General features: G+C 38.7%; 1 protein-coding gene across 2 annotated transcripts in view; it reads right to left on the reverse strand.

Moving 5' to 3' along the window:
- Positions 1-483: 483 nt before the first annotated feature.
- The window catches only part of aplp1 (amyloid beta precursor like protein 1), a 40,572-nt gene continuing 26,909 nt past the window's right edge, over positions 484-14,146 (reverse strand). The window contains exons 4-17 of one of the 2 annotated variants that reach the window (XM_042490513.2): positions 12,390-12,502; positions 11,212-11,405; positions 10,809-11,116; positions 8,785-8,912; positions 7,415-7,489; positions 7,146-7,304; positions 6,887-7,015; positions 6,365-6,464; positions 6,094-6,261; positions 5,958-5,978; positions 5,767-5,825; positions 5,560-5,625; positions 5,299-5,442; positions 484-3,528 (exon numbers count right to left, since the gene is read on the reverse strand). In XM_042490513.2, coding sequence (XP_042346447.1) covers positions 3,430-3,528; positions 5,299-5,442; positions 5,560-5,625; positions 5,767-5,825; positions 5,958-5,978; positions 6,094-6,261; positions 6,365-6,464; positions 6,887-7,015; positions 7,146-7,304; positions 7,415-7,489; positions 8,785-8,912; positions 10,809-11,116; positions 11,212-11,405; positions 12,390-12,502 — 1,763 coding nt within the window. In that variant the 3' untranslated portion in view covers positions 484-3,429. Of the gene's footprint in view, positions 3,532-5,298; positions 5,443-5,559; positions 5,626-5,766; positions 5,826-5,957; positions 5,979-6,093; positions 6,262-6,364; positions 6,465-6,886; positions 7,016-7,145; positions 7,305-7,414; positions 7,490-8,784; positions 8,913-10,808; positions 11,117-11,211; positions 11,406-12,389; positions 12,503-14,146 lie in introns of both variants that reach the window. The other variant, XM_042490511.2, reaches the window with a different exon arrangement.

The following is a 14,146-nucleotide window of genomic DNA, read 5'->3' on the forward strand; positions in this document are numbered from 1 at the left end:
GATACTAACTTGTATTTTTAGATACTAACTCATTATTTTGAGGTACACACTTTTGAGTTATTTTGAGATAAACTCATTCATCTGAGAAAGTTTCTCATTATTTTTTTTAGATTTTCTCATTATATTGGGAAAGTGTTTCATTATAAGGACTTTTTTTTAATAGGCTTTCATACTGTAATGTATAAAAAACAGGCATCTTCAAAGTGTGCTTTAGGTTTCTTTTTCTGAAGAATTCAACTGAGGAGATGTAAGAAAAAAACAGCTAATTTTCCAGTATGAGTTAGTCAGACAGTTTTCCCCCTCTTGATTGTGGCTTTGACATCACAGGGTTCATTATACAGGTTACATCATAATCAAAATTTTCTAGCATGTTGCCACTGTGGGATAGATGACTGAATTAAGCTTCTCTGTCAGATGACCACAGTGTCAGTCTTCTTAAAATCAAGCACATCTGCATGTTATTGAATAAGCACACGCACAGTATTTTATGGGTCATTCATTTTTTATTACACTATTAGTTAGCTTGATCAGTTTTAATTTCTCAGATTGCTTGCAAATACAGTTACACAACAGAGAACATTTTGCCAAATAGGAATATCTGTCTGCTTATTTGTGGAGCATGTCTTTGGTTAAAGGTCTGAATGAAAATGAAGAACAGCTCTCTCAATGATGCTTTGAACATCCCTAAAATCAATGCAGTATTATTGAAATCAGACAGACAGAATCAATGTCTAACATTTAGCAACCTGTACACAAATTGAGCAATTTGATTCTACTTGTGCTTAGTGCCACACCTTGTCAATTAGGCAGCGGCAATATGTCTGTCTACATTTCACATTTCTGAACGTTGTAAACCTGTCAATGTTTTCTCATACAAGCTTCTAAATTTACCTTACAGGTGAAAAGCATGACCCTTGATCCAACTGATTATTACATAGAAATAAAAAATACAGAATAATTACATCCAAAACACAGCATTGTAAAAGGCAATAATGCAGCAATTAAAATCTCAATAACATTGTTTATATTTTGTTGGGAAGTAAGGGGACAGACCAACAAAGAAGTCTAGAATTTGACAGAGGACGTACGTACAAATGTGATTTGAGTAACTACAGTATACACCATTCTAAGTCTGCTAAATGCTGGTAAGAAACCTTCAGTGGTTTGGGAAACACAGGCAAGCTTATTCTCATCTATGGTTTCAGAAGTATCATTACAAGATCAACTGACTTAAACTGTGAACATACAACGTTTTCATTCACTAACGTAGCTGTACAAATTATACAAGGGCTATGACTTCTCTTCACCTGTCATAACACAACCGCAACCTGCAATAAACCTGCCTAACGAGAGAAACTGAAGATTAATGCTAAGTCATACCTCTGATAGTCAAACTCTTTACAGACACGAAAACAACAAATTATAAGTAAACAACTTCTCCACCGAATGGACAAATGCAGGTTTTTTTTTTAAAAAAAAAAAAAAAAAAAAAAAAAAACTTCCACCATAAAGAAATCAAATATGAACAGATTTTGGTATGGATTATCTCCACTATAGCATCTAGTTAAAGACTGATGAACAAAAAAGCAACATCCCACAACGTGACCTTCCTAACCAAGATGGTCTGATGGAATTAAGTGGCTAAAGGAAATTCAACCTGACGCACAAAGCATTTAACAATCAGCCAGAAAAAAAAGGGGCAATCCCTTTTTACTTACCTATACAGGGTACTATGTTGATCATAAATATGACAAACTACAATGAGTCATTAAGTGAAAAGCTATTTAACAGGAGATTAACTTAAATATAGCATCTATAGAGTACTAACATTCAAAGTGTTTTGAGTCCAAATTTGTCAAACTGGGAGATTTTAAAGACATACAGTATGTTTTACTGCTATCATGCCTGAGTGTGTTCTGTTTTTACTGCACACACTGACACTTCACATTACGCTGTAGCCTCTTTACCCTCCGCTGCTCTGTACGGTACAACACACCTAAGCTTTAAGTTCCTCTGCTCTGTTACACACCTGCCAAATGTGAAAATGAACAGGCTGCTACAGGAAGTGATGACAAGGGCACCAGGCATGTTAGTCTGTCTGTTGAACTTCACTACTCTTATTAAGGTCTACTAGGGGGATGATGCATTACTGAAAAGAAGATGGAATCTCAACGTCTACCTTAAATACATTCAGAAAGAAGTTACTGTGTCGTTGTCTTGTGCTGGTTTTTACAACAGTCCGTTTTCAATCAGCCATGTTAGGAAAATGTTTTTCCCTCTCGTAACAGCACAATGTACTATTTTTATGTATTATTCCATTACATCGATGCAAATTAATCATAGAAATGTCTACACCTATTAGTATGTATTTCTTACGTTATTTACAGTGTCCATTTTGAACAGTGACATTTCCAACTTTTCAAAAGCAATGACAAGAACAACACAAATAAATACAGCAGTATCATACACCAAGTTGTCATGCTTTCATTAAAATAACGGACTTCGGATTATTCTGTTGTACAGTTCTTTAGGTAGCAGTACGGATAAAGTAAACTCATTCACTGACTAGATTAGCTAAGTGGAATATTTGGTATATTTTGCCAAATAATCAATAATAATATTGAGGGTAGATCCTCAGAATTAAAAAAACATGACGTTCTTTTTTTGTACCACCAGCACACAGTTCTGTATCGACTAGTGTGGTCTTTTTGGCCTTCTATGTTTTGAAATTAAAGCCTTAATGTCTCACACATTTAAAGAAAACACCCCCACATCCTCACGTGATGTTCATGTCTTAAAATTAGAGGTATTGTCCAATGTTACTGTAGCTCATGGAGGTAACAATAGATTGAGCTTAGTAATTGCCCTTCTGTCACTGAGTAGGTTTCAATTTGAGAATTACACCATAATTGAATTAACTAGGCTGTCACTCACACTCATCTACACAGATACATCATACCTAACTGTGGTACAATTTGAACAAAAGAGACCACCACTGAAAAATAAATACTATAAAGCATTATGCACCATTCAACTTCAGTTTCTAGTGAGGAGCAAAAGGTCAAGTCATGCCACTGGGATGGTTGTCCTGTCTATGAGGTGAATGTTTTCAGGATTATGAAACGCTGTGGCACCGCTAATGGAAAGAACAACCCTCAGACTCTAACCCAGAGGAGTATTAGATTACAGTAGGTGATGTGAGTTTGTATCATATTTCATTATTCACATTCTGGTAATGATGATAGGTTGTTGTCGATCATTTACAATGGGTTTGGGACGTACCCCATACTTATTCAGTTACAGTATGTTTGCAACACATAAATCCGTCAAAGGGAGTGTAGCTTGGACACCACTGTAAGGAAGAATGGGGGGAGGGGGGAGGGGGGACAAACAAGTGGTCAGGCATGACTTGTTGGCAGCACAAGTACCTCAGTTCATCTGTTCAAAGAATTTGTAGGTCGGGTTTTCATAGCCGTGGTTTTGCATTTTGTTGAGCTGTCGTTCTTCTGGTGTCAACATGGGGTCAACCTGCTGTGAGACACACAAAAGCTCTAATTATTACACACTAAAGACAAATGTACACGCAAGGACCACAGTGTCAGCTGAGATGTGAATGTATATAGTATATTTATATCATTTTGAATAGAAGAGTTAGATGGAAGCAAAAATCAATACCGCTCTCATATTTGTACAGTAAGCATGAAGCTGGAGCCAACTTAAGCTACCTACCACCCGAAAGGATCATACCAATGTTTTTTACATGTTTAAGCACATTTAATCTTTGATACCTGAGCATATTAGCTTGATTTTTCAAAAACATGGGAAGGGGGCAAGCAACTTGACAAGAAATGGCCCAAAAAATAGTAAGAAATTAGTAAAAAGTTACAAGAAAAATGGGGCAATTTTTTTTTAAATTTAAGAGAATTACAAATATAGTTTTCAAGTTCTCCCTGTTTTTTTCTAAATATTCCCCCTAGCTAATTTTCAGATCATTTCCATGTTACTATTTTTTTGCAGTTTGCAGGACATGTCTTGCCAAGTTGCTCAGTATGTTTTTTCCTGTGTTTTTGGAAGACATCAAACCAATTTTCTCATGTTTTAGAGGTTAGAATTCTAGTGAAAGGCATCTAAATGCAATACAAGAAAACTAATGGCAATCCAGTTGTTAAAGGCTTTATATACTTTAGTATCATACTTCAATAATAGCCAATAAACTTCATATTTTTACTGATAATAAAGCATAGCACAAGTCTGTTTTTCAGGCCAAGGGCCCCTTAGCTGGAAGAGAGATGGAGCAGAAACTCACTACTACATATATCGTTTAAAACTGAGTTGCATATTAAACTGGGCCCACAATAAGTGTAAGGTGGCTCAAAGTATAAACATACCCTTTTATGGTGCATAAAGTACTCAGCTGTTAAATAATTCTTAACAGATTTAGATATCTATGCATCATGGTTTTAATGTTAAAATTACATGTGGAAGACATACTGAAACCCTAAGTTTGTATTTGCAGACGGCTACCTCAGTCAGTCGTCTGGCCCAAGTGAGTGGGGTTAGGCTGCTCTCATCTCTTTTTCTTGCATGTAGCTGCTAAGTCAGCAGCAGTTGCAGCATAGCCAGATCTGTTAGCCTCACTCCTCTGTGTTTTTTTTTTTTTTGGTTTCTGAGGTGGATGGTTTGTCAGAGTCTCTTGCTTTAAAAGTTGCAAAACAATCCATTGTGTCACTTGTAATAATAATAGCCTACAGCTAATCTGCCAACACACTTCAATAGTAGCTTAGCTAACTATTTTGCCTTGCTGTTGTGGAGTGATACAGTGTTCGCCTGCTTACATGATCGCACAAGGATTCATATGTAACAGCTAGCCTATCATCAAGGTTGTGTGCTGTAAACTCTTTTTTTTTTTTAAATTGATCAATCAGTTTTTCTTTGCTCATGATATTTTGGATTTATATTCATGAATATATAAACTTAAATTAATAAACAATAATTTGGCAGTACCCCTGCAGTAACTGAGGATCCCCTGAGGGTCATGGACTGATATCCATCCATCTAACAAGCTACTGTTTTTTTTTATTTTTTACTTCAACACAATATGAAATAAATGGAAGCCGATGGATACCTTAAGGGCAGGAAATAACTCTAAAAAACCATGCTATGCTTTAGATAGTGTGACTGCAGACAATAATGTGATATATACATCATTTTTTAGTTAAACTATGAGAAGTGTGAGATCACAGGTTGGTCCTCAAAGACTGCATTTGACTTAATTTAAAGGCCTATCATGGATCGTACCTCTACGATGCCATGACTGATTGTGCCGTATGGCTTCCTGCGCACCAGCAGCAGGCTGATAACCATCACCATGGCAATCGCCACGGCCACCACAAGCAACCCCACCATGGCGCCACGGTTAAATGTCTCCAAGGCATCAGGTTGCTAAAGAAAGAGAGAAATGTGCAGTGAGATGTCAAACAAGGGAGACATGTAGGGACAAAATGAAATAGGTTATTTAAATTTGAACACAAGAACATTATGATGCTTATTCTCCCTTACCAGTTCATCTCTCTCGATCTCTGGAGGCTTGTTTACGACCTGCTTGAGCTCCACAGAGGTGTTAATCTAAGAGGAGAGGGAATGTGTGAGAATTAGGGAAATATTGAGACATTGAAAATATAGCATACATGTGTCTAAGCATACTGCTTACTGAACTGCGATGGAGTCTATTTGAAACATTGCCACCCTCTTAGATGATCATCTTACCTTTTCTTCATATTCATAAGTAGGACCTCTCTCAGATGTGGTATAATCATACTCATCAACTGCAGATACAGAGGACGGAGACAAAAATGGAGTAAGACATTTTGCAGTGAGCAAAAGTAAGAAATACAAAACACTGCAATTATGTAAACATAAAGAAATCCATGCTTTAATGATACTGAATATCAGCTTACCTTTCTTATTAGACTGCAGTTCTTTAGAGAAAATCAGAGAAAAATTATAATTAACAAGCAGCCTGTGAGAAGTAGATGATCGTTACAGATGTTGAATTTGTGGGTGTCTGTATGAGTGATATGTGGATGTATATACCAATGCGGGGAGGATAAGGCCTGTTCTGGAAGGCTCTCTCCTCTTCCTCCTCATCATCCTTTTCCTCCTCGCTCTCAGCTGGCAGAAGCTCCTCAGTGGTGCGGGTCTCCGAGAAGGAGGTGGTCATGAGCTCACTGATGTCTCCTCTTTCTGCCTTGATCAGCTCCTCTACAGGAGACACATAAAGAAAAGACACATAAGTCATCAAGACGTTTTCCCATGGGGGTCTGCAGATATAAAAACTGATTAAATGATGGTAGTTAAAGCTTACGGATGTCGTTGTGCAGCTCCTCAGCCAAGGTAGAATCTTTGTACAGCAATGCTAGACTCTGGTTCATCCTCTCCTCAATGACATGTAGATGTGTGTACACCTGCAAAATATAAAAACCCACTCTTCTTAGGCTTTTTACAAAAAAAATAAATAAAAAAGCCAACAGTGCTCAAACAATGAGTCTTTGCTGTGAAAAGAGAAGCAGTGAATTGCTTCCTTAAATGAATTAAAAAATGAAATCCCAGATAGATTTTCTACGCAGTCGTGTGTCTGAATCTGCGATTGAAGTCAGCAAAGACCGGCTTTGATCTAAGATTAATCAAAAGAAGATTTGGAGCTGGTTCACTTCTTTGAGTTCAGTATTTATTAACTCCTCTGCGTCATGCACTTACTCGTGGGCACACAATTTTCTGTACGTTTCATGGTCAGCAGAAAGAAACCTTGCATCTCAAAAGCACAGCTGTGTGCGAGGGCTCCCTGAGTTAACACCTCACACACTCTGAAACATACACACACACACACCTGGAATTTCATTTGCTCAGCTTTTTGGGGGTCGACTGCCACAATATGCTGGTAATGCCTGAGTGTGTGTCTGCGGTCCTTCTGCTCTGCAGCCATGTATCTCTTCAGCGCCTGCAGGACACGCTCCGGCTGGAGTTGAAGAGAGGACAAAGTCGGGAAGTTCCAGGCAGTGACAAAAGTGAACCACAGAGAAAGAATCTAATACAGATCTGTGACTGCTGCTTTTTCCCCCCTACAATGCGCTCCACATTGGACTCACCTGAGGGGGTTCAGACTCTACGGCATTAAGGTAGTTCTCCAGGGCCAGGCGGCGGTTGTTGTTGAGGATGGCCTCCACTCTGGCAAGATGAGTCTCCACCAGCCTCTGTCTCTCTCCAGCGACCTGTTCCTCCAGTGTTTGTAGCACGGATTGGAAGTGCTGGTAGAGCAAAGAAGAGGGAGTGGATACAAGGATGAGTAAAGCTGCTGCTGCATTGTCACAAGAGGATGTCGGCTATGGAATAAAGCCGATATAGAGGGTTGACAAACCTCATTCAGGGCCTGTCGCTCTGACTTTGGAAGATTCTTTGACTGGTTGTCGGCCTCTGCCCATTCCTTCATGATCTGAGGAATTTCAAGAGACATATCAGTTTATTTTCAAGTTTCACATACATGAAATTGGGAATAACCTGTATAAACAGCAGCACACTGACAGAGGCACACAACATTAATTTGGCCGCACCATTTGTTTAACCTTTAATAGTCTTAAGTTTTCACATGTTAATTAAATTCACCAGGAGCCACAGTGCAACTCTGTTAACTGGTGCACTTGATAACACAGTGTCACCAATCTTCTAAGACATGGTTCGATTTTAAAAACCTTGGACGTCTAGCTTAAAAGCAAAGTTCGACATTTGGGGAAGACACTTATTATGTTGTGTAAGGTTAGATAAGAACATTTATACTGCTGTATCTCACACAGCTCATATCAACACCCGCCTGGCACACTTGAAGGATATAACATGTTGTATCTATATCACGTATATTTAATCTGTACAAAATGTGAAGAGTCAAAATGACATATTAAGTGTTTCACAGATATGATCTCTTCACTGGGAAAAGTCAAAGTCACAGAACAAAATCAGCAAGAAAAAAACAAGGATATTTCCAAAAATGTTGAACTGTTCCTTTAGACAAGAGTTATTATGATAACATATTTTATCATCTGAAAAAGATGCTGGAAGTTAAAAGAAACATTTGACTTAAAAAGAAAAACCATCACTGACTGACTAAGAAGGCTAGTTACGGAAGAACAGTAAACACATCCTAACTGTGCATCTAAAGACATGGTGATTATCGAAACTGTTGAGCGAGATGGCTTGACTGCAGCCATGAAAACATGGTATTTGTGGTAAAACCACAAATCAAAAAGACGATCTTGAAGTTGTACAGCTGCTGTCTTGTGTAACATACACACACATGCATGCAAACTCCGATGTGCAGTGTGATAAGTTGTTAACTTCCATCACATGCTGTATGAAACTTTGCAAGTATATGAATAGTTTGTCAATAATAACTTGAACTAAATTTTTTGTATTTCAGAGTCCTGTGCTGCACAGATATAACATTAAAGGGGTTAATTATACATGGGAATATATACTGTCCATGATATCAATTCAAGGCCATACAACCCAGCTCCTTTTTGTAGGGGCATATGTGAAATTTATATATATATATATATTTTTTTTTATCTGCTTCCCTAAATGCACAAAATACATTATAATACATAATACATGTGCAAACTGGTGGCCTGTTGTTTGGCGTATTAGATTAGAAAATGAAAGCAATGTAACAGCAGGTCTCAGGGCGACTGCCCAGCCAACAAACTATTAGCCTGTTTTTAGCCCTGTGACAGTCACCTCATTGATGCGCTTCATTCTGCGCTCCTCCAGGTCTGTTTTGGCACGCAGGAAGTTGGCATGCTCAGTGTCATCCACTGGCTTCTCAAAGTAAACATCAACGCCATCTGTGGGCCGAGGTGTAATCACTGGATTGGAGGGACAGAAAACAGAGGTTATTACTGTAACGCAGACTACTGGAGCCAGAGAGCAATCATCCTGTAATTAAAAGAACAGCCCAGGTCAAAATGTGACACGGAGGAAGCAGAGCGAGGGATGGACGGCAATTTTACACTGCAGTTTGAGGAAGGGTCAAAATTAAGCCACCAACAATGGAGAAATAGCTTTTTTTTCTGAACAGAATTTAGATAGAGGATCTTATATTTTCCATAATCCCTGCAGAATACCAGGCAAATATAAAACACTTCGCGCAACCTACAAGATTAATCATTACTATGGAGTCTCCGGCTTTCAACTAATCCCAAATTTGGTGATAAAAGTAGAAACGTTTTTAAAAAGTGCTGAAATCACAGTCCCATTTTGATGTACGAAGTATCTGAGTTTTTAAAATAAGCATGTGTTAAATATTATTCTAAATGTAAGTACAAGTCGTATTACCAATACAAGATCAAATCAAAGATTCCAGTGGTTGAGCGTTAGTTCAGTGGACTCCTTATATACTCATTATATTTTTGTGATCAAGAAACATTTGTTTTCATACTTAGGACGAGTAAATAAAGTAAGTAGTAAAGTAAAGTTGCTGGAAGGCCTGGACTGTGACACCATTTTAATCTGACTTCAAGTTAAACGAATTAGTTATAGTACATACATTGAAATAAATTATATTATCTGTTATGTGACATTATTACTCAATAAGTGGATATGTGTGTGCAGCAGTCTTTCCTTATCGCATTACTTTTTTGTGTGTAGGATTTAGGGGAATATACTTCATAAATAGCATATGTTAGATATGACTATGTTTTCATTAGTTTTTAATCACCTGAAAATAAAAATCAATGTGTTTTTGTTATCTTACAGTGAGCGGTTTATATCTAGATACAAAGCAGGTCCTCTTCCTTCCAACATATTGTACCTACAGAAGCTTACAATGGAAAATCCAAACACTGAGTCAATATGGGGCCATTTGTTTATTCACATCGGCCACCGTGGTTTTCCTACTCGCTTGGCAAGCTTGAGAAGTTTCAGTTTGTTGCAATATGCAACCTTGCCACTAGATGCTACAAGTTCGTACACACTCGACCTTTAATTGAAGTGAAAATATGTAAAGTGATTTAAATAAAAATTACCTGCTGTATTACATGTGTACATTTAATAATTGTCCAAACAAAAAAGAAATTAGCTAAAAACAGAAAGTTGAAGAGGGTTTTGATGTATACCATTCAAATTAATTATACCTCATAAACCTCATAAAACACCCCACGACCCAAAAATTATTGACAGGCACTGGCTTTTCTTTTAAATGCTTACACAGTTTCCTACACAAACAGTGAGCACTGTCTCGGTTTACAATTCTGAGTTTGTTATTAGTCAAGTTCATGACTAAAGTGGTCAGCTGCTCCATTTACCGTGCACACTTGCACGGGGCCTGCTGCTTAAGCATGGGGGTTGCTGTGGGTGAGGAGGTGTGATATGCACCACGTCTTAATTACACATATACAGGTCATGATGTCTGCGGACAGTTGAGCCTGATGAGAGACTGAGGCTGGAAATGAAAAGAGCAGTGAATACAGCTTCCAAAAATACTTACATAGGGAGACCTATTTGTCTGTCTGTGGCATGCAACACTACATGAGGCGCTTGGGTGAATATGGGCATATGTGTTAGAGGAAAATTAAGCTTACAGGCTGATACAGTGCAAGAGATGTGCACTGAACATTATATTTATACCTAAGACATGACACTGTCAGCACGTAGTTAGTCCTTTGACTTTTTGTGTTGTTAACCACAGCTAGTACACACTAACTGCAGGCCAACACACTTTACAAACAATGCAAGGATTAGTAGAACAAATTAGGGACACTCACAGCTGTCTTCCTTCATCAGAGGTGCAGAGGTGGTGGGTTTGTGGCTTTTCTCATAGTAAAATGAGTCCAGATAGTCTGATGTCTGGTATGGACCTGAGTCAATAGGGTATTCATACTCCTCTGGATCTTTCACTGCAATGGCCTCTTCTTCCTCCTCCTCTTCCGCCTCCTCCTCATCAACTTCCTCCTCCTCCTCTTCTTCCTCCTCTTCTTCTTCCTCTACCACTTCGTCATCCTCCTCTTCCATGTCGGCCTCGTCCACATCTGTGTCAGGAGAGGGGCTCGGAGTCGGGGCTGTCACTTTGGTGCTGTGGAGAAGCGGAACAGTCATTACTCTGATGACCACTAACATACACGCTCTCATCCTCCGACATCTCTGTGTTGTCAAGCTGAATCATCTTACAAAGTGTTGAGTTTTCCACTGGGTTGGGTTGAGATTGTCTGAGGACCAGCGGGAATTTCCCTTTCCTCCGTCTCTCCTTTCCCGCTGGAACTCCCTCGGCCTGGGCAGCACACATACTCGACCCCCCGGAAATGGTCTCCACATGGCAACAGCATCCCGTAGCTGTGGAGCTCCAGATTGTCTGCAGTGCATTCCTGAGGGAGAGGCAATTGATTCCAAACAGTAAAAAACACAATGCATAGTGGTAAAATGTTAAAAGTTGCATAAAATACTGCAAAGTCTGAATATAACAACACCTAATTCTGAGTTTCTTCTCACTGAACATAAAAAGTTGGCAAGAGGTGATAAGAGGGAGTATTACTGCTTGAAGTCATTCTGCTCTTTAAAAAACACCTCAGGTAGGCGTATTGATAAAGTATGACGTTATACACACACCACTGTGTAGACTTGTCTGGTCTTGTCTGCTGTTGCTGTTAAGGTTGGCTACAGGAGAGGTTGTGAATCTCAAATGGAAAGTTCATTGTTTACACAAAAATGCCCCCAGTGGAAAGTCTCATAAAAATCACCCTCCAGCTTTAACGTGGCTTGAAAACCTTCCTTCTCCTTATTTAAGAACTTTAATGGAGCCAAAAAAATTGGGCCTGACCCTACATAAACCCATGAGTCTGAACCACAGAAGCAGTTTTGGACCGAGCCTGAATAAAAAGAACGATTTTCCCATGCAAAAGAATCTTTTTGAAAATAAAAAAGCCTTTATGATATGCCAAAGTCAACTGAAGTCTTTTAGGTGTTGTAACAGACATTTGTGACACAAGCTACGTTAATAAATAGGCACCCATAGTGCCATAGTGGCACTAACTAGACCATTCATAAATTTGTGGCACTGTTGGCTTACAGCATTTGCTTCAGAGTATACTCTGGAGATGTAGCCGGAAGGCTGTGCAGTGAAAGTGAAACTTAACTGTTCATTATTTCACATGTGAAAAAAAAGCTCTAACACTGGTAAGTTGGCAAGACGAAATACAGGCTTGGGGGTATTTTGAGAAATTGTGGCCCAGCCTGGCCTGAGCCCAGCAGGTCCAGTTAGACCCAATTGAGTTCGGGCAGATAAACAAAGCTCTGGTCGGTCTTCAACTATCTAAAATTGCAAAAAACTGACATTTATCTGCCCCTCTCACCTCCTTAGCGATGTTGTGCCAGTAAACGTAACTCTCACAAACATCCATCTGCTCCTGGTGGAGGAAGCGGCATCGGTCAGGCACCAGCAGGGCTTCGCTCACATATTCACCCTCTGCCGCAGGAATGAGGAAAAGGTCAGTGTGAGATGAGTTCAGGAAGTAGGAGAGTATAGAGAGGACAGAAAATGAGTGTATGAATGAACACAAGCTGAGTGATACAAAGAATACGTGAAACAAGTATATGATAGTGAAGTAGAATAGTTAAATGGGGATGGGGTGCATAAATTATGACTGGCAGAAAGTGTAAATGTGTAATGCTCTAGCACTTTGAGCAGAAAAACTGCAGCTACTGTAGCAAGTCAAGGACATAAAGTAAAAATGTGCTTTGCTTAGAAAGAATATAAAACATTTATTATGGAGAACATAAATGCAAACAACTACTTTGTTTTCTACAATGAGCCATACAGAAATAAAGAAGAGGTTTTAGTCTATATTTTATATGCATTTTAAACCTGAAGTGCTGGTCTTTGGGGCTCGTGCATAAAGGGGAGTATTCACCCAAACATCAGGCAGTACAGCGGGACTCAAACAAGCTACAGCCAGTTCTACAGCGCTTGCATATGACTCAAAAGGCTTGAGGGTGACTCACTGTTTATTACTCACTCATTCATTCACTCATCCATTGTTAGCCTATCTGCCCCCCTAGTGGCTAATAGCAGGTGTTAAACTACACATCCTACTTTGTTTCACTGCCTATCTATCATTCTTACAGTAACACAATTAGAAAGCTGTGGCACTGAGAGAGACGTAAAAGAATTTTTTCAAATGAATGAAAATTTGTATCTGGTGCTAAAACTATGCTTATTGCATAGACATGAACAAGTACAGGTTGAGGACTGTGAAGTGCTTAAAAAGAATCTCAAACATCTCAAAACGATGTGTTGATGATACACATAAAATGGATCCTGTAGTTCAAATGTAAATGTGTGGCCTGGCCTTCTCTATATCATGCAGTAAACCAAGAAAAAGAACAGCTCAGCATCTTGTGAAATATGATCATTGACTTTTTTTTTTCAAAGAGTTAAATAAAAATATCAATACCTCAAAACAGAAGCTGTCATATGTTATTGTTTATAGGTTTGACTTGAAGTCTTCAAATCTTTGCCATGGTAATCGACAATAAAATCAGAATTCGAATGCTCCATTTTTAAAAACATACCCAAAAAATCCCATACATTAAGAAAAAGTTATCCAACAGTTCTAATAATACATAAATGTTAATGATTCTTAATTATTCTCATACAAGGACAAACTTAATGATACTTTTGTGACTCACTGTCATTTGACGCCAGTCATTAACAGTCCAGCACTACTGAAGCTGAGACGGGTTGAACATACTTGACAGGTTTAACGGTACGCTAGCAGGATATCAAAAAGGTCAAATGTCTGGAATTCAAATTTTTCAAGGATGATCCCCAAAAGTCAAGGGCCAGATACGCCAGAGAAAAGTTTTATAAGTCACCTAAAGAACGGAAAGTAACAGCTAAGTCATCTTGAAAAGTATTCTTTTTTTCATGCTATTACAGCTAATATGACGGCTAATACGACTAGTGGGCAAACAAAGTAACTAAGTGTCATGTTATTTTAGGTGCATGGGAGGCAATCCTCCCCGCAGCATTGACATTTTTCATCGAACTCTCAGCAAGAAAGTGAATATGTGTCTTTTCCAAAATATTTAGCTATTCCAAAGGTGTGTC

This window comes from Plectropomus leopardus, chromosome 11 (genome assembly GCF_026936395.1).
Source record: "Plectropomus leopardus strain MGB_pleo_1.0 chromosome 11, ASM2693639v1, whole genome shotgun sequence".
In the NCBI taxonomy this organism is placed as follows: Eukaryota; Metazoa; Chordata; class Actinopteri; order Perciformes; family Serranidae; genus Plectropomus; species Plectropomus leopardus.